Consider the following 15946-nt stretch of genomic DNA (forward strand, 5'->3'; position numbering starts at 1 on the left):
CTGTTTCAAGATTTCTAGGATGTCTCCAAAGGAGACATCATCAGAGAGTGACCATGGGGACCCTTCGCCTTCATCAAAATCAGTGCCTTCCATGACAGATTCCTGTGGGCAATCTAAGCACTTCCTCTTGCACTTCTTCTTCTGAGGAACCTCTTTGGGGGGATACTCTGGAGAGGTATCAGAAGATGACAAAATATGCAGCTGAAATTCCTGAGGTTTTGGCACTCGCAGTCCCAATAGAGAGACCGGTTGAATAACTGGGCATGAAGATTGTGTCTATTTGAGGTGGAAGGAGCTGACTGACTCATTGTAAGAGGCAAGGTCCTCACCATTGCTTTGAAGGCTGGACCACCCCCAAAGAGGGGAGGAAGCCCGGAACGGAGAGAGACTGCTTCGAAACAGAGGTAACCCCCCCACCCTGCTTCAAGGAAACTTACCCTGACACAGAAACTGGAGCTGAACTAAATTGTGCCAGTGCTCCAAGGTGCACTGATGGCTCTAAAAAAAATCAGAGTCAAGCCCTGCCCCTTGGAGCCAACGGGACAAATACAGCCTCAGGAGGGCACTGGTTCCAATACAACCAAAAAACTCATGGTATTGACCGGTTCTGAAAATATACATATCTCCAGAACTGGTACAGTTGGTGCCACACAAGTTGAAACTGTAAAGTCTGAAACTTTGATGGAAGTCAGAGGAGGAGTCGTTAAAGCGATGAATGAATGCTCGGTTCCTAAACTCAAGGGAGTTGGAGCCAAATGGAGTCTTGAAAAACCTCTTGCTCACAAAAAGTTATTCACCAGTCTCTCCACATCTATCTCTGTAAGGCTTTTGGTGGAATAGATTGACATAAGAGAGGGATTTTGGTCTTTGAAGAAAGACCTCTGGAAGCTCACCCACAAAGGGATCTACAAATGGACAGTACTCATCCTGGGTAAAACTTCCTACTGTGTCATATCTAGAGTCTGCACTGACATAGTCTGCACCAATAAAGAAGTATAAGGTAAAGCTTCCTGTGCCGAAGCATTCAGAGTCGAGCGTTTTGTCACAGTATTGGTGGCAGGTGCTGGGGATTTGCATGGAACCAAAATATTTAAGCCAGAATCCTTCAGATCTGATGAACTCTTCAGAACAGAGGATTTATGTGTCGGTGTAGACGGGGAAGTTGGCGCCGACAAAGTTCTCTTTTTACCCCTTTCCAAGGAAGATGAGGAACAAGGAGATGAAATATCTATTTTGCTTTTATCTGTAGCAGATATGGCCTCTCCAAAGGCAGAAGGGATCAAACCTTTCAAAACCATTTTTTTTTCTCAACAAGTGCTCCATGGCTAAAACCATGACAGATACTGCAGTCCTCCTGTAAATGAAGAGGATCCAAGCAAAACACACACAGTAGATACAAGTCAGATATGTGTATCTTGTGGCCGCACTTCTGGCTTTTTTTTTAAGCCAGAAGGGGCCTTAGCTTTCTCAGCCATGATATAAACAAATGGGCTGGAAGGCACACACACACACACACACACACACACACACACACACACACACACACACACACACACACACACAGCGCACTCATGCAAAAGGAGAAATACACAATACAGAGAAAAAGCTAAAGGTTGTATTTTTTTAACAGGACAGAAGAGGGAAGAAAACTCAGCAATGACAGTTAAAGATATACAAATGTGTACGTGAAAGGGCTATTAACGATAACAGCAAAGCTGTACCACTAATGTGTAACAGCGAACGATATTATAAGGTTAGAGGACCGGCAAATAGGGAAAAAGCAGTGAAAGATTACAGAGAATTGGAGAAATTAGAAGATTTTACCTCAGAAAAAAAGCAACTAAGCTTGATAGCCCTGGGGATCGCATCTGTCTGGAAAAGTGGCAAACAAGATCTGGGGTATTTTGGAGAGAGGGATTATGAGTAGAGTTGAAGCTCGAGAGTTTTTGGTCAGAGCAAGCTGTAGTAATGGCAGAGTCGGCCCTGATATCAGAAGTGACCCGATATGTCAAGGGTAAAATGAAAATTGACATTAGATCCCTGTACTTACTTTTTAACAGCTCATAGTCTTAATTCTCTGCACCACCTGCCAGACTTGGTTTCCATCACTTGGGGGGAGGGGGATCTTTCGGTCCCTTGTTAAGATGGAAAATAGTTTTACAACTTCCCCATACCATCATCGTCTAATATTCTGATCAGGGATACAGTTTTGGGCTTCTTAGTTTTTGTCATGTGGGGACTGATGGTAGTACAGCTACACAAAGAAAAAATAAAAGTATGACAGGAAGTACTTAAGTGGCACATACAGCCAAATGTGGCACCATAGGATGTTGTAGCCATCTTCTAATTTCCAGAAGGATTCTGTTACCTCTGAAACATGTAATGTCAATTCTGCACTACTGAAATACAAATAGCTTCCCAATTGCTCCATTCTGTTACATTCTACTATATAAAAATTCATCTTACTAATGCCACCCGATAATGAGGCCATCCATCTACATACAAGTATCACAACCGCCATTGTGTGCTCAGATTAGACAGACAGCAATCAAGGATCTTTCTTTTATATTCATATTTTTTTCTGATTTTGTCTTGGGTTGTCCCTTGAAGAAGTAAAGTTCATATGTAGTCTTCACATAAAATGTACAGTTTCAATGGTGTGAAAACAATCCACTCAAAGAAGCCTAAGAGCTGCTTGTGTGTGATGAAAAGAAACTGACTTTTGCTTCCTAACTTACAGACAATGATTAGTTTATAATCATGAGATTAAAACAGAAACAAAAGACCTGAAAAGATCCCCAAAAAGCAAATGTACATATTACTATAGAAAAAACAACTCTGCTATTAAAAAAAAAAAAAAAACTACCACCACCATGTTAAAGCAGGACAGCTTTCTCACACAGAGCACTTAATGCCTTGTGTTGGACAGCCAGAAGAGACAGTTTTAAATGCAACTGTAAAACAATGAGAAAAGACCTCCTTTAGCAGATAAAACTGTGAGCATCCAGTACCCAGATGCTTCTTCTGGACAGAGATCACAAACAGAGACAGGGTACCTGGTGTCTGGAAATTGATACGTCTCATCTCAACCGGGTCTGTGGGATGATGTGGAGTGATTTCTGCATTGTTCAGTAGGCACTTTGTGTGTGGCTCTGAGTCCTTCCGTTTGCTTAAAAATAAGACAAGAAAACATTACATGATTTAAAATGTAAAGTACGTTGAGATACTTAAAGGTCTATCGTCTGTATTAATGCTTTATTATCTGCATTCAGAAAATTAAGAGCACAGCCAGGAAAGACTAGAAAAGCATCTTTTCTCATATGATGGAATATGTTAACAAGATGCTTAGGTCTTCCAACAGAGATGATCTGTTTAAGAAATTTCACTTGTGAACATGAAACACTGTAAAAAGTTAAAGCCTGGAGAGATGGTAACAGGGATACACTTAAACAGCCAATGGCCATCTTGCCTATTTCAGTGTGATGGCATGGGCTTTGTAGCACAATACTGTTATCTAGTGGTGGCTGGAAAACAACATTAGTTTCTTGCAGTGTGCGTGTGTGTGTGTACACAAAAGGGAGGATGAGATTAATGCATTAAGGGCAGACATGCTCAAGGGTTCATTGACATGATATTTGCACATGCCTCCTCTTCAGTAAAGTTTAGGGCATACAAAAATCCTTGCAATCAGGAGTAGATGAAGGGGGGTTAGGACACCTTGAGCTCTTCTCCCTCCCACTGTTAGACTAATGGCACACTCTTCCTAAATATGATTTCTACAGTCAGCTTAATCTATAAATGTGGTGTTATTTCCTTCAATTACTGTGGACATGAATGTCTATGTCAGTCCCCAAAGCAGTCCAGATCTGCACATAATGAAGTATATTCCAAAAAAAATCCATATTTTGGATGAGACCTCAACCCTGACATACAGAACACCAAACGTTTGCTCTTAAGAGTAAGAAATGTAAAACAGCAGCAAAGCAATATATTCCTGTCATTATAAAAATCAGTTACATATACTGCTATCACAAAATCACTCCAAAAAAGTAACAAAAAAACAGTAAACTCTCAGTTAACTGGAACTCAAGCAACCAGAAGAAAAAAATCAAAGAAATACAGTACAATTTTCATGTGTTGCACTTTCTGCCCCCCGCGCAGAAACATATCTTACGTTTTTAGAGTTTTCGAGTTTTAAAATGGAAGATAGGAATAAATTCCCTCTCTCCCCAACCGAAGAACAAGTCAAACCACACAAATAGTATAGGGTACAGTATTAGTCAGGCCTATTTTTAATAGTAACTCTCAAGCAAACAGAAACCACAGTTATCTGGCATCTCCCAACCCCACTGGGTGCTGGTTAACCGAGAGCTAACTGCACTTTATAATCAATTAATTCATGATATTGAGAAGGCAGATAGCGGATTATCAAATGCACAGAAATGTCTAACCTAGCCCTCTTTTCTCTCCTCTAATTCCATCAGCATACCTGAAATCTTTATTCCTCTCTAAACACACTTTTGCTTTCTTACTGCCTTTCAGCCATCTGAAACTCTTGTCATCTAACTTTTCCCTTAGTGTCAGCCCTAATTAATAAGGTGCCTCATCAGCATGATCCATCTGTCATCCTGCATCTTTATTTTCCACATCCCTTCCTGCATTCCCCATTTCATCCGCCTATATTCAGCAGTTTTGCATGTTTCCAGTCCAATTCACTGTCACCTTTAACAGATACATAGTATAGCATTAATACCACATTACAGAGATACGTCCTGCCTGGTACCCCTGTGTACTGTGCTATGTTATTCTATCATTTATTTCTAACTTTATTAAGCATTAACTACCGCATTCCTCTGTAAGGTTTAACTAGAAACTCATTTCCTTACACTGCATTTCTCCAGCTGTTAGTTCAAACAGGTATTCCCCATTCAGAAGATTGTTTACAAATACAAAATTATATTCTGCTTTATTTTTAAGCAGGTGTGTGTTACTGTAAATACATACCTGTACTTTTGCAGCCTAGTTTGCATCATTAAAAGGGTGCTTCTGAACATGCCTTAAACTTATCTATTTGATACTTTGCTCATAATGTTTTTTTTCCAAATACCTGTTGTTATGATGACATTTGTTTACTGCTATATGCCTTTCATCAGGATCATACTCAAACACTGACTGCAGTATACCTTTTTCTCTTTAAAACCTGTCAAAAATGTACTCTGCTGCTTTAATTTAGTTCCTCCATGAAACCTCAAAATGAAAATGTCTTCAAAACACCACACCTGTAAAGGTGAATATAATGGCAACTCAAAAACCAGGATACTCAAAAAAGAGAGCATGAAAGGGGAGGAGAGACAATCACCAATGTGCTGCTTGGAAACCTCCCCCTTTCCTCTTGTGCAAGACAAGAAAATGTGTCAATGTAGATTAATGGCTGAACAGCCTAGAACAACATAATTTTTTGAAAATAATGACATATACAAAGCGCATTCTCCCATAACAAAATGTGAAATAATAAATACCAAAATTATAACGCCCAAGAAGCAAGAACAAAGGGAAACAAAAAGGTGCTGAATTCTCCCCAGAATAGCATATACAATGAAAAAACACTGACATACATAGAAACATAATACTACAACAGGATAGCCAATATTATGTCATACAATGTTACACTGCAAAAGGTAGTAAGTCCGTGTGAAATGGAATGCCAGGAGTAAACTCGACAGCTGCAACTCCTCAGTCCTCTCCAGACGACACTGACACATGCTAACTCTTTTCCTGGCCCTACCCATTTATCACTGAGAGACAAGAGGGTAGCTGCACTACTAAAGCAAACAGCATCTGTACTGCAGCTGAGAATGTGCACCCCCAAGAGTAAAAGCTACCTTTTGGCCTTCTGATGTCCACCCTGCTGTTCTCATGGCATTCTGGACTCTCAGATACTCAATTTCATCCTAATGCTATGGAGACACACTGAAACTGTCATTCTACATTTGAAACCTTTACTTATTTATCACTGTAAAAACGATCAGCTCTTGTAGAGAATACACACAATGTATGGGGTGGAGTATTGTATTAAAAATTCTATTATGATCACCCACTGAGACTTAAAGGCTGATAAAGCTATAATCTTAATATGGAAGAACAACAGGTTCCCTGTAAATGTTATATTTTAAGATACAGTTAAAGCATACCTGAATACCTACACTGCTGTATTTTATCATATATATATATATATATATATATATATATATATATATGTATCTATAGACACACACACACGCGCACACACACATATATATATAAATATATACGTGTGTGTATGTGTGTATATATATATATATATATATATATATATATATATATATATATAAAATTATTTTTTGTTTGTAGTGGTAAGCTGCCTGAGCCACTAGAGTCCGATTTCATCAACAACCCTGTTACAAATTAAATACATAAAGGTAAAATACACTACAGCTACAAAATGAAATAGAAAATTTGTAGGGTGTTTTTAAAACTACTTATGCTGTGTCACACTAAGCTTAATACAACTGCCATTCATTCTCAATGATAACCTAAAACAACATCAGACACAACACAAATACCAGACATCTCCAAGATGTACAGATTCATGCAGAAAGGTAATCATCTACAGTATATATAAGGAGTTACTGCGTAAGGCATCCAAGGAGAAAGACAGGCCTATTCTTCCCCATCTACGCTCCTCAAGAGTAAAAGAAAAAAAAGGCTCACTCATTTCCTTAAGAAGCAAGCCACACACATTCTTACAAATTTACAAATCCATGCTCATTGACTCTGAGGAGCAAAAAAAAAAAAAAAAAAAAACAGCTGTAAACTGCAAATGCAATACCAATTTTTGTTTCTGAAAGCTGGAAATGCACTTAAGATTGATTGTCTAGTTTCAGTTGCACTCCCTAACACTTTGCATCTGGTGTGGCTGCCCTCTTCACCCTGCCCTAGCTTCATTACAGATGTTATCCAACCAAAACTTAAAGTGTTTTCCCCTTTGGATGAATCAGCAGTGTATGAACTTTTACAGGACAAATGTTTTTGCTTGTACCTTCTCATTCTTAGTGCAGCAAAGCTCTATCCATGGAGATGTCTTTTAAAAATTAGTCTTAAATAAGTTTTATTCATCTCTCAGATTAATGGGTACAAACTTCTGTGTAAAACAGCATTTCAGCACAAGCTGCATGATTCATGCTTATTTGATTTGAGGAGGAGTGATACTTCCCTTACGTTTACACAGAAGTGAGTTCCAAAAACTGTGGTCCAAAGACCGAGGATGCTGAAAGTGTAAAATTGCTACCAACCTTTCAAATGTGCAATGTAACTTGTTGAGACCAGAGAACTGAATGCCGTTTGATTTATAACTCCAAAAAGCTGACACAGGAAAAGCAAATTGGCATACTTTTAAATGGAAATTTTCTTTAATGTTGAATTCTTACATAGCTACATATTTCTGTATGTTTTTTCCTCACTGACCCAAAGATGAAGATGAAAATGATTAGAGCTGTAAGCTTGGGCAAATAGTACTCTGAATCCAAAAAAAAAAAAAAAAAATTAGAAAAACATACAGCTGTTCTAGGATAGGGCAAATAGTACTCCGAATCCAAAAAAAAAAAAAAATTAGAAAAACATACAGCTGTTCTAGGATAGGAGCTACTATGTTTATACATAATAGCACTATGCTTCCTTTCAGCACCGTAGCAACACAAAAACACTGCAGTCAGTCAGCCATATATACCATTGTGACTCAAATCACTGTTGCTTAAGACTTACCAATACATATTACAAACTGATCTGTACTCATGCTGAACAACAGAGTATGCCAAGCTGCACCTTATCGACAGTGCTGATCATGCTCCCGTCTATTTGCACTTGGAGCAACCACCCCTTTGCCTCACTCTAGCTATGGCTTTGATGATGAAAATAACTAAGACTCTTGCATTTACATATTATAAAATGGAGGAAACAGTCATTTTAAGGCAATTAAATGAGCCATGATGACCATAGACATTGGTTTGTTCATGAAAAGTAATAACTAAAATGTTCCTCTGGAATTTATATATGTAATACTGTGGCGGTGGTGCTGCGGTAGCGTTGTCGCCTCACAGTAAGACGTTGTCCTGTTCGATTCTCAGCTAGAGTGTCTTCTGTGTGGAGACATGCGTGAATGGGCCTACCTTCGTTGAAGGTTGTGCATCAGAGCTGGCAACTCGGCATGTAAAAATCTACTGCTAATCATTGGTGGACCGAAGTTCTGCTGTGGCGACCCCTAACCGGGAAAAGCCGAAAGACGCAACATTACTACACTTGGTAACTTAAGTGATGTAATGTATATTTTCCCCTCTATCACTCCTGTTTTACGCTGGCTGTTTCTTAATAAAATGCTTTGTCATTTTTTTTTTTAAATTTAGGAGCTGCCCACATAAATGAAGTTTATCGCACAGTGACATCACCATAGCATTTAGAAGCATCTAAAGACTTTAACGTATGCACCTCCACTCATGCACAATGCTGTATTCATTAAAAGCATACAGATACAGTCCCATACTCTCTACATTCACATCATGAAGGGATAAAGCACTGGTGATAGTATGGGAAAAAGCTTATTTTACAAAAGATTATATTCAAAAACACAAAACATATTACTTACAGTATTGGGGGGGATGCTTTACAGCACAAGTACTACATGATGTGGTACCAGAGTTAAGTGAAAAAATATAAAGAAATATTTAAATTCAAAATGCCCAAGAGTTTCAGCTATCTTCTGCATTTCTGATCAACAGTAGCAAATTCTGTCTCAATTGTGATGCACTCTTACCTGTCTGGTTTGCTGTCCCCATGAGATAGCGTTAGAGAAAGAAAAACAGAAATATTAACTACATTAAAACCACAAGATCTGGTAATGAATCTTTAGGTAACAAGGCTTACACTCTGAGGCATGATTTTAAAGTGAATCAAATAGATTATCAGCCAATGCCATACAGTGCAAGCCATGCTAAAGCAGTGTGCAGAGCCTCAGTCAAGTGAATCAGCATGGCACACTCTAGTGCAAAACAAGTACATGCACACTACCCTGAAAGCACAAGTATGCACAGGCAATCTAAATCTGGACTGCTGGAGTTGCTTGGTACAACTCATGTATAAGTACAGTCTATTCACCAATTTGTATACCAAGTAAAAATTAACAAATACCACAAATAAAACACTTGTACCACATTTACCTTCACATACTCACACAAAACAAGCATAAAGTGTCTACATGTGCACTCCACAAACACATATACATGTGCACACCTTTGGAGTACAAATGCCTGCTCATACATAACACACTATTTAAATACATGCGCACATTAAAAAAAGATACAGCAAGAGTGCATTCTCTTGGTTTTGGACATTTCAGAAGCAGGCAAAAAAAAAGACAAATAGTCATTAAGTGATATAAACTGACTGAAAAGTGTCTGTTGAAACAGTTTCATACTTCTTGTACAGCAGGATGGCGATGACAATGCAAATAATGAACACCACTGCCAGCACAGGGCCAATCACCCATATCAGTCCCTCCTCCCCTTCAATAACTGGCTGCGGATCAGGATCAGCTGTCACCACTGGATCAGAGAACGGACTTGCTGCAAACATTTTCTAGAATAAAGCCAAAAATATATAGTTAAGTTACAGCACTTCAGGTATGACCACTGATGCTTATAATTCGTAGCATACTTGTCACCACTACCATTTGCACTGAGGCCATTACTCTACACTTGTCACCGTAGAACTGCCATGCACCTCTGCACATATGCCACTTGTCAGTTTAGTAAAGTCAGTTATCACTGCTTGATACATTTATATAGTTTTTCACTTACAAAGTCCTTCACACACAAAACATCTCTAATAAGTATTGCAAATAATGTACTACATTCTGGTAAAGCAAGTGATAAATATACATCGACAATCGTATTACAAACAAAATGAAGAATGATAATATGTACAATGAGAAGGGTATACACATCAGAAGTGCGGACTTCTAGACAGTATCATAAACAGCTAATAATACAGGTGTATTCAAAATGTTTCATTAACCAGTCAGTCCATGTTTTAACTTGCCAGGTTACTACACAAGGTATGGCTTGCTACACCATTTATCACAAAGAAAAATGCGACTGCTACCTTACTGTATTGTATTTGTGTCCATGATTATACTGAACATAATTATTATATTAATGTATTTTTTTCTTTCTTCTTAAATTTTTTTTGAGGGGGCACATGGAGCAGGATTAATGAAATCTTGGTTAAAATTATTTTTATAGTAACTCCTTTAAAATGTCATAGTATGTCATGGGTTACCCTACAGATAAAAATGATTTCCATTAATAAGTAACCTCATATGGGATAAAAAATACAGAAGAACTCCTCCCACATGTGATATTGGCAGCTTGGGACCAACTAACATCCTGGGTGCTAAACAGCCTGCCAGGGAAAGAGGAAGTTGTGTCTACGGAGATTCATGCATCTTCTAGGTCACGAGGAGGAGGACGAAACACAGTACCAATGCACTGGCGCTTAAGAATCCCAGGCCAAGCTGCTGTATGGCAATCTACTCTATAGAAATATCTACATCTCAGAGCAGCTTACATAGAATTTTGTACATGTCTGTCATCAAGAACCTTTCAAGATCATGAAGGGGAGTGTTAGTGGTGTGAAAGGTCATAATTAACAGTCCTGCCTACTAGATAACAGTTGGGTACCACTACCATTAACAGCTCTTGTTGTAATACCTGTATATCCTTTCATGTTGAGTCTTATAATCAAAGGAATTAATTACTATCTGCTTTAAAAGCTACAGTCAGGGTCTTAGCTTCCTGCAACAAGGACAGTACAGAGTTCCAAGTAAGTCACATGGCAATGATGAGAAGGGGAAAGTAGAATCACGTTGATTCCTAACACTGCACACATAGAACAGGGATACTTGCCATTTATTAGTTCAGGTATTGACATGGTGTAATAAAAACAATGAGGCTGGTAGGAAGCTTTGATTGCTATTCTGTGTTTAACTGCAGACTACATAATGATTAATACTGTCAGACACATACTTTGTAACCAGACTATATATACCATATATATTTTATACTATGTATTAATATTTGGGATTTCATATTTTTTATTTCTATTTGTCTCTCTCACTCTCACGTACTGTTCCAACACGATAAACTTTTGCATGTACTACATTTCTTCATTTCTACTAGTTACATTATCCTATTTAATGTAATTATTATATCAGCTGTTCAAGCCTTATGACCTAAGAAATGGACGAAAAGGATCTTGTATCAGTCTTTCCCAGTTAACAAACAAACAGATAAACAGATTAATAAGCAGTACCCCAAAAGCAGCAGCATGACCTCATTATATCAGATTTTCCCCTCATATGATTACCAGTAGCATGTAGAGGGGACAGTACCATCTCTGGCACATACTGTCTTGCCTCCTACGGAGTTAGTTTTGCTGTTATGGTGGAAGATTGGAAAGCTAACACATCCATACCTTGTTAAAATTACTACTACAGTAATGTGGCACTGCTGTACAATAGTACATCAAGGCAGGCTGCTTATTCATGTGCATTTTATTCTACATTCTTAAATGGTTGGTACAGTCATGTCGATAACTTACCATAAAAGTAAGTGTTTTAATACATCACTGTTGCAGGATTCCTCACAAATGGGACACAGCTGCCAGGACACCTGTATATCTGGCCAGTCTACAAAGCTCAGGCTCCTTCCTTGCCTGCCATATTTCTGCCCTTAGCATGAGCACACATGCTAGTAGTAGGAGAATATATACACATGCCAAAACTCAGACCTTTCCTGCCCCAAAAGTGGGAGACAGAAGCTTTAAGCCGAGACTTGACAAAGGACAGACGGGAAAAAGATATACAAGAAAGAAAGTATAGCCTACCCCTGCCAAGGTAGAGATAAATTCAGGTGGCTGGAGGGAAGTATTTGTATTACAAAACAGCTGCTGTTATGGTGTGGAACTGTATTATGTCCTTCATAAGCTCACTGCTGCTGTAGTCCTCACAGATGGGATGATAGCCAAAAGCTCAAAAAGAGACGGTAGGGGGAAGCTCATAGCATCTTTTCTGAGAGTCAGAAATCTCTATCTTCCCATTTAAATAAATTTTTCATTTTAGCAATATTGTCCCCAAAAGAAATGTCCTTATTAGAGGAATCCAATGATAAAGTGTCATTCACTTCAGGGTAAAAGGAATTTGAGAAGCATAATCAGACAATTCTTTTACCTCAGGAGGAGTAAACTTTGAGGAAAAGGAAGACTGCTGTGAAGACTGAAACAGCTCCACTGCTTTAAACAGACCTTGGGCAAAATTCAACCAGTCCTCTTTATTAGTTTTCTAACTGCTAGGGACAGAAGGTAGAGAAACGTGCTTAGTTTTTTGAGAATGTTTTCAAGGAGTATCCAGGACATACAGTCTTTTGTGGCAGAAGCCATAGGCCTAATCTCAATAAGCACATAACAGACATCCTCCTACCCTCAGACAAGATCAGGTTAGGATTTCTCTTTTCAGCTAAACATTCTGTCTTACTGGATTGTGCATGTATTCTTAGCCATAACAGTCTTCAACAGTGATGTGATAGAGGGACCCAGGAAAAGCAGACAGTGCCTTGGCAGAGTAATCAGTCTCAGACTGACAGAGAGAGGAGAATGTCTGGTTATTGTGTAGCACCTCTCTTAATTTTCTTTTTCAACTGAGGAGGGAGGTCCGAAGAAGAGGATGATACCATAGTGAAATGAATGATGCCCTGAAGATGTTTATTTTCTAAATAAGTCCTGAGGGAGTACTAAGAAAAGCTAACAAATCAAGTGGGAGTCTTTGTATAGTATCTGATGCCCAAAGTCACACTTTCCTTTTCTCCCGACAAACTTTCACACAAGTTATACAAAACAGGAAAGGCCCCCATTAGGGTACTTATCTATCTGAGATCTTTACAATGAAGCCCGGAGATATGAATGACTATTCACAACACTAATGAGAGTCTGCATATGTAGACTAGTGGCAAAAAAAGTTCTGAGATTTGGCATGTCCTGCTAAGGGAAGAAGTATGGAGCAAGAGGAAGGAGCCTTGGCTTTGTAGACTGGCCACACATACTGGTACCCTAGCAGATAAGACCCACCTGTGAAGAATACTGTTAACAGTGATCTTACGAAGAATATCTAAAGTTTCTTACATTCATAAAGACAGCTTTACTACTTCCTACAATAAACATGCAGGGACAACAGAACATGTACAGTTACTTCTAATTGCAGCTTCTGCTCTTACTGATACCAGCCATCTTGTAAGAAACCAGAAACTTACCACTCTTTAACCCAATGTACCCTACTGTAAAATGACCAACACCAGCAAGACATAAACATGTGAAACAAGTTAAGGATGCATATGGCTGCACATGGGATGGTGGCTGTAAGTAACAGAAAGTAACTTGTTAATTCAGTAAATCATTAAAAGCATTAACCAATACATATACAGCTTTTCATTATTTAGTTTGAAGTGGCCGGAAAAGGTCATGTTTCCTACCAGAGTTATTCCTTCACACATCATAAGATGGCTATATATATTTATTACCTACTAACTGATAAAATAAGTGTGCAATCCTACTGAGCTTACAGCCCTTTTGTATGGATGACTCAAGGTGATATTTAAAATGATTTGAAAGAAACCTGGTTGCATCACTGGGGGCAGCCTGTATTCTTCACGAGCAAGCAATGTACCTTAAGATCTTTAGATTGTCCCTACCCCCCCCCCCCATGAAAAAAATTGCCAAAATGTTTTTTGGTAATGTGTTTTTGACTCAATGGCACTCAGTGTAAATACCTTTGATTCACTGATATGAATCTGTTTTAGTATGAACTGCAAAACCTTAGAAATATATAACTTAAGGAAGGATTTTATGTGATCCCTTAGACTAACCAAACAAATCTTTTTCTTTTCTGCTCTGCTACACATCACCCCAGCCTTCTGATCTTTTGCCATTCCATTTACTAACTCCTCTCTATTGTTTCAGTACAGCTTTACCTAGTTAAACTGACTTCTGTGACTACTGAGCTTACATTTACAGATGACCCACTTACTGATTCTTTGTTTTCCAGTGCTGCCAGGATGAAGACAACGTACTCCTGTCCACCGTCAAGTGCTTTGTTTTCATATCCATCATAGAAATTCTGATCTCCTAAGGTGAAGTGCATTGGTAGCTGACTGAAACGGGCTGCAATGTATGGCTTTGGGAGTGCAAGCTGCCTGGATTGTCTTAAACTTCTCCGCAGTCTAGAAACATCCTGCAACAACTGAAGAGAAAAACTATCTTAGACACACCACACATGCAAATGAAATGCAACTCTGGAAACCTCAAAGACAACTGATGCTCAATGCCTGCATTAATTCCTTCACATAAAAGTGAGAAAGTATGAGGGAATGCAGATGCTGCATGTAATAATTTAAAACAAAGAAAGAAACAAATCTGACTAAATGGCTACAATATTAGATTAGTTAACAAAAACAGTTGTGTCAGAACTTACCGTAACCTTAAATGTCCTTCTCTTCCGTGTTGCAGTACTCATTACTGTAGGGAAGTTGCTGCCTGCAACACCGGACATCCGGCCAATATACCAGTCTTAGGAGCAGGGGTATGTGCGACGTTTGACATCAGAGCTATAAACCGACATTGGCTATAAAGGTGACATCTGCACATACCCACTTCAGAATGGATTGCCGCATACAGCAGTACCCCTGGAAGCAATGAAGAGGAAGGAGGAAGCTTTTCAGACTCGCATGTAATACCAGGCCAAAGGGTGCCTCCTGGAGGCATATGCCTGAAGGATTGGTAGATGAAGAGAAATCTGTCCCCTCAGGTGACTAAACAGGTGAAGAGGGGGTAGGAGGGTGGGACTGAATACTGCAACATGTAAGAGAAGGACATCTAAGGTTATGTTAAGTTCTTACACAACTATTCTATGTCCTTTTATTCTCATGTTGCAGTATTCAATACTGTAGGGAGAGTGCCAAAGCTTTAGGTATGATCCTGGGAGGAGTGATGAGGTCCCTGGCCTATTAGGACATGTAGAATGGACCTAGCAAAACCACTTATGGCCCTAGAAGCCAAATCTAGTTTGTAATGTCTGGTAAAAGTATGGACTGATGACCAGGTAGCAGCTTCTAGGACAGAAGCATAGTCTATCCCATGAAGAAAGCAGCTGAAGAGGCAGCTGCCCTACTGTAGTGAGCCCTCATGCTTTCTGGTAAGGATTCAGATAATACCCGAGTTGTCTGTAGATATCTAGGGAATGTTGAGTTTTCTTCTCAGAAATTTTGAGGTTGAGGGAAGAAAACAGGAAGGCTAATGGTCTGACTCAAGGATAGCTCATTAACCACCTTAGGCATAAAGGAAGGGTTAGTCTTGAGGGAGACCCTGTCTTTATGGAAGATGAAATAAGCAGGGATGGCCATCAGGGCTTGGATTTCAGATACCCTTCCTGGCATATGTAAGGGCCACCAGCAGTACTGTTTTTCAGGTACATAGCTTCAGTGAAGCAGAGACAGCTGGCTCAAAAGGAGGTAAAGTGAGTTTTTCCAGGACAAAATTCAGGTCCCATGTAGGAGGTATTGATTTGCAGAGGGGGTGGGGGTCTGATATAGAGGACCCCTTTTAAGAAGAGCTTAACCTCTAATCTGGATGCCAGAGGAGGTATCAATGGAAGGCAAGTGGAAATGGCAGACAAGTGGACCTTAACAGAAGAGTATGTTAGTCCTGAATGGAGAAGCTTACACAAGTAAGAAAGGACCATGGGTACAGGAGTGAGTAAAGGGTCCTTGTTTTTCTTATGACACCACATGGACAATCTTTTCCATTTTGCCAC

The 15946-nt window shown here is 39.2% G+C and overlaps 1 protein-coding gene across 32 annotated transcripts in view; it reads right to left on the bottom strand.

Moving 5' to 3' along the window:
* Nucleotides 1-15946, bottom strand: part of LOC122787386 (receptor-type tyrosine-protein phosphatase S-like) — a 3272784-nt gene that overhangs the window by 432707 nt on the left and 2824131 nt on the right. For 12 of the 32 annotated variants that reach the window (XM_044054059.1, XM_044054057.1, XM_044054056.1 and 9 more), the window contains 4 exons: nt 14165-14377; nt 9476-9666; nt 8846-8857; nt 3057-3169 (listed from right to left, as the gene is read on the bottom strand). In XM_044054059.1, the coding sequence (XP_043909994.1) occupies nt 3057-3169; nt 8846-8857; nt 9476-9666; nt 14165-14377 (529 nt within the window). The remainder of the gene's footprint in view (nt 1-3056; nt 3170-8845; nt 8858-9475; nt 9667-14164; nt 14378-15946) is intronic. The other 20 variants (XM_044054060.1, XM_044054068.1, XM_044054064.1 and 17 more) reach the window with 2 other exon arrangements.

The sequence above is a fragment of the Protopterus annectens genome, chromosome 13.part0, assembly GCF_019279795.1.
Source record: "Protopterus annectens isolate FY-2018-M chromosome 13.part0, PAN1.0, whole genome shotgun sequence".
Classification (NCBI taxonomy): domain Eukaryota; kingdom Metazoa; phylum Chordata; order Ceratodontiformes; family Protopteridae; genus Protopterus; species Protopterus annectens.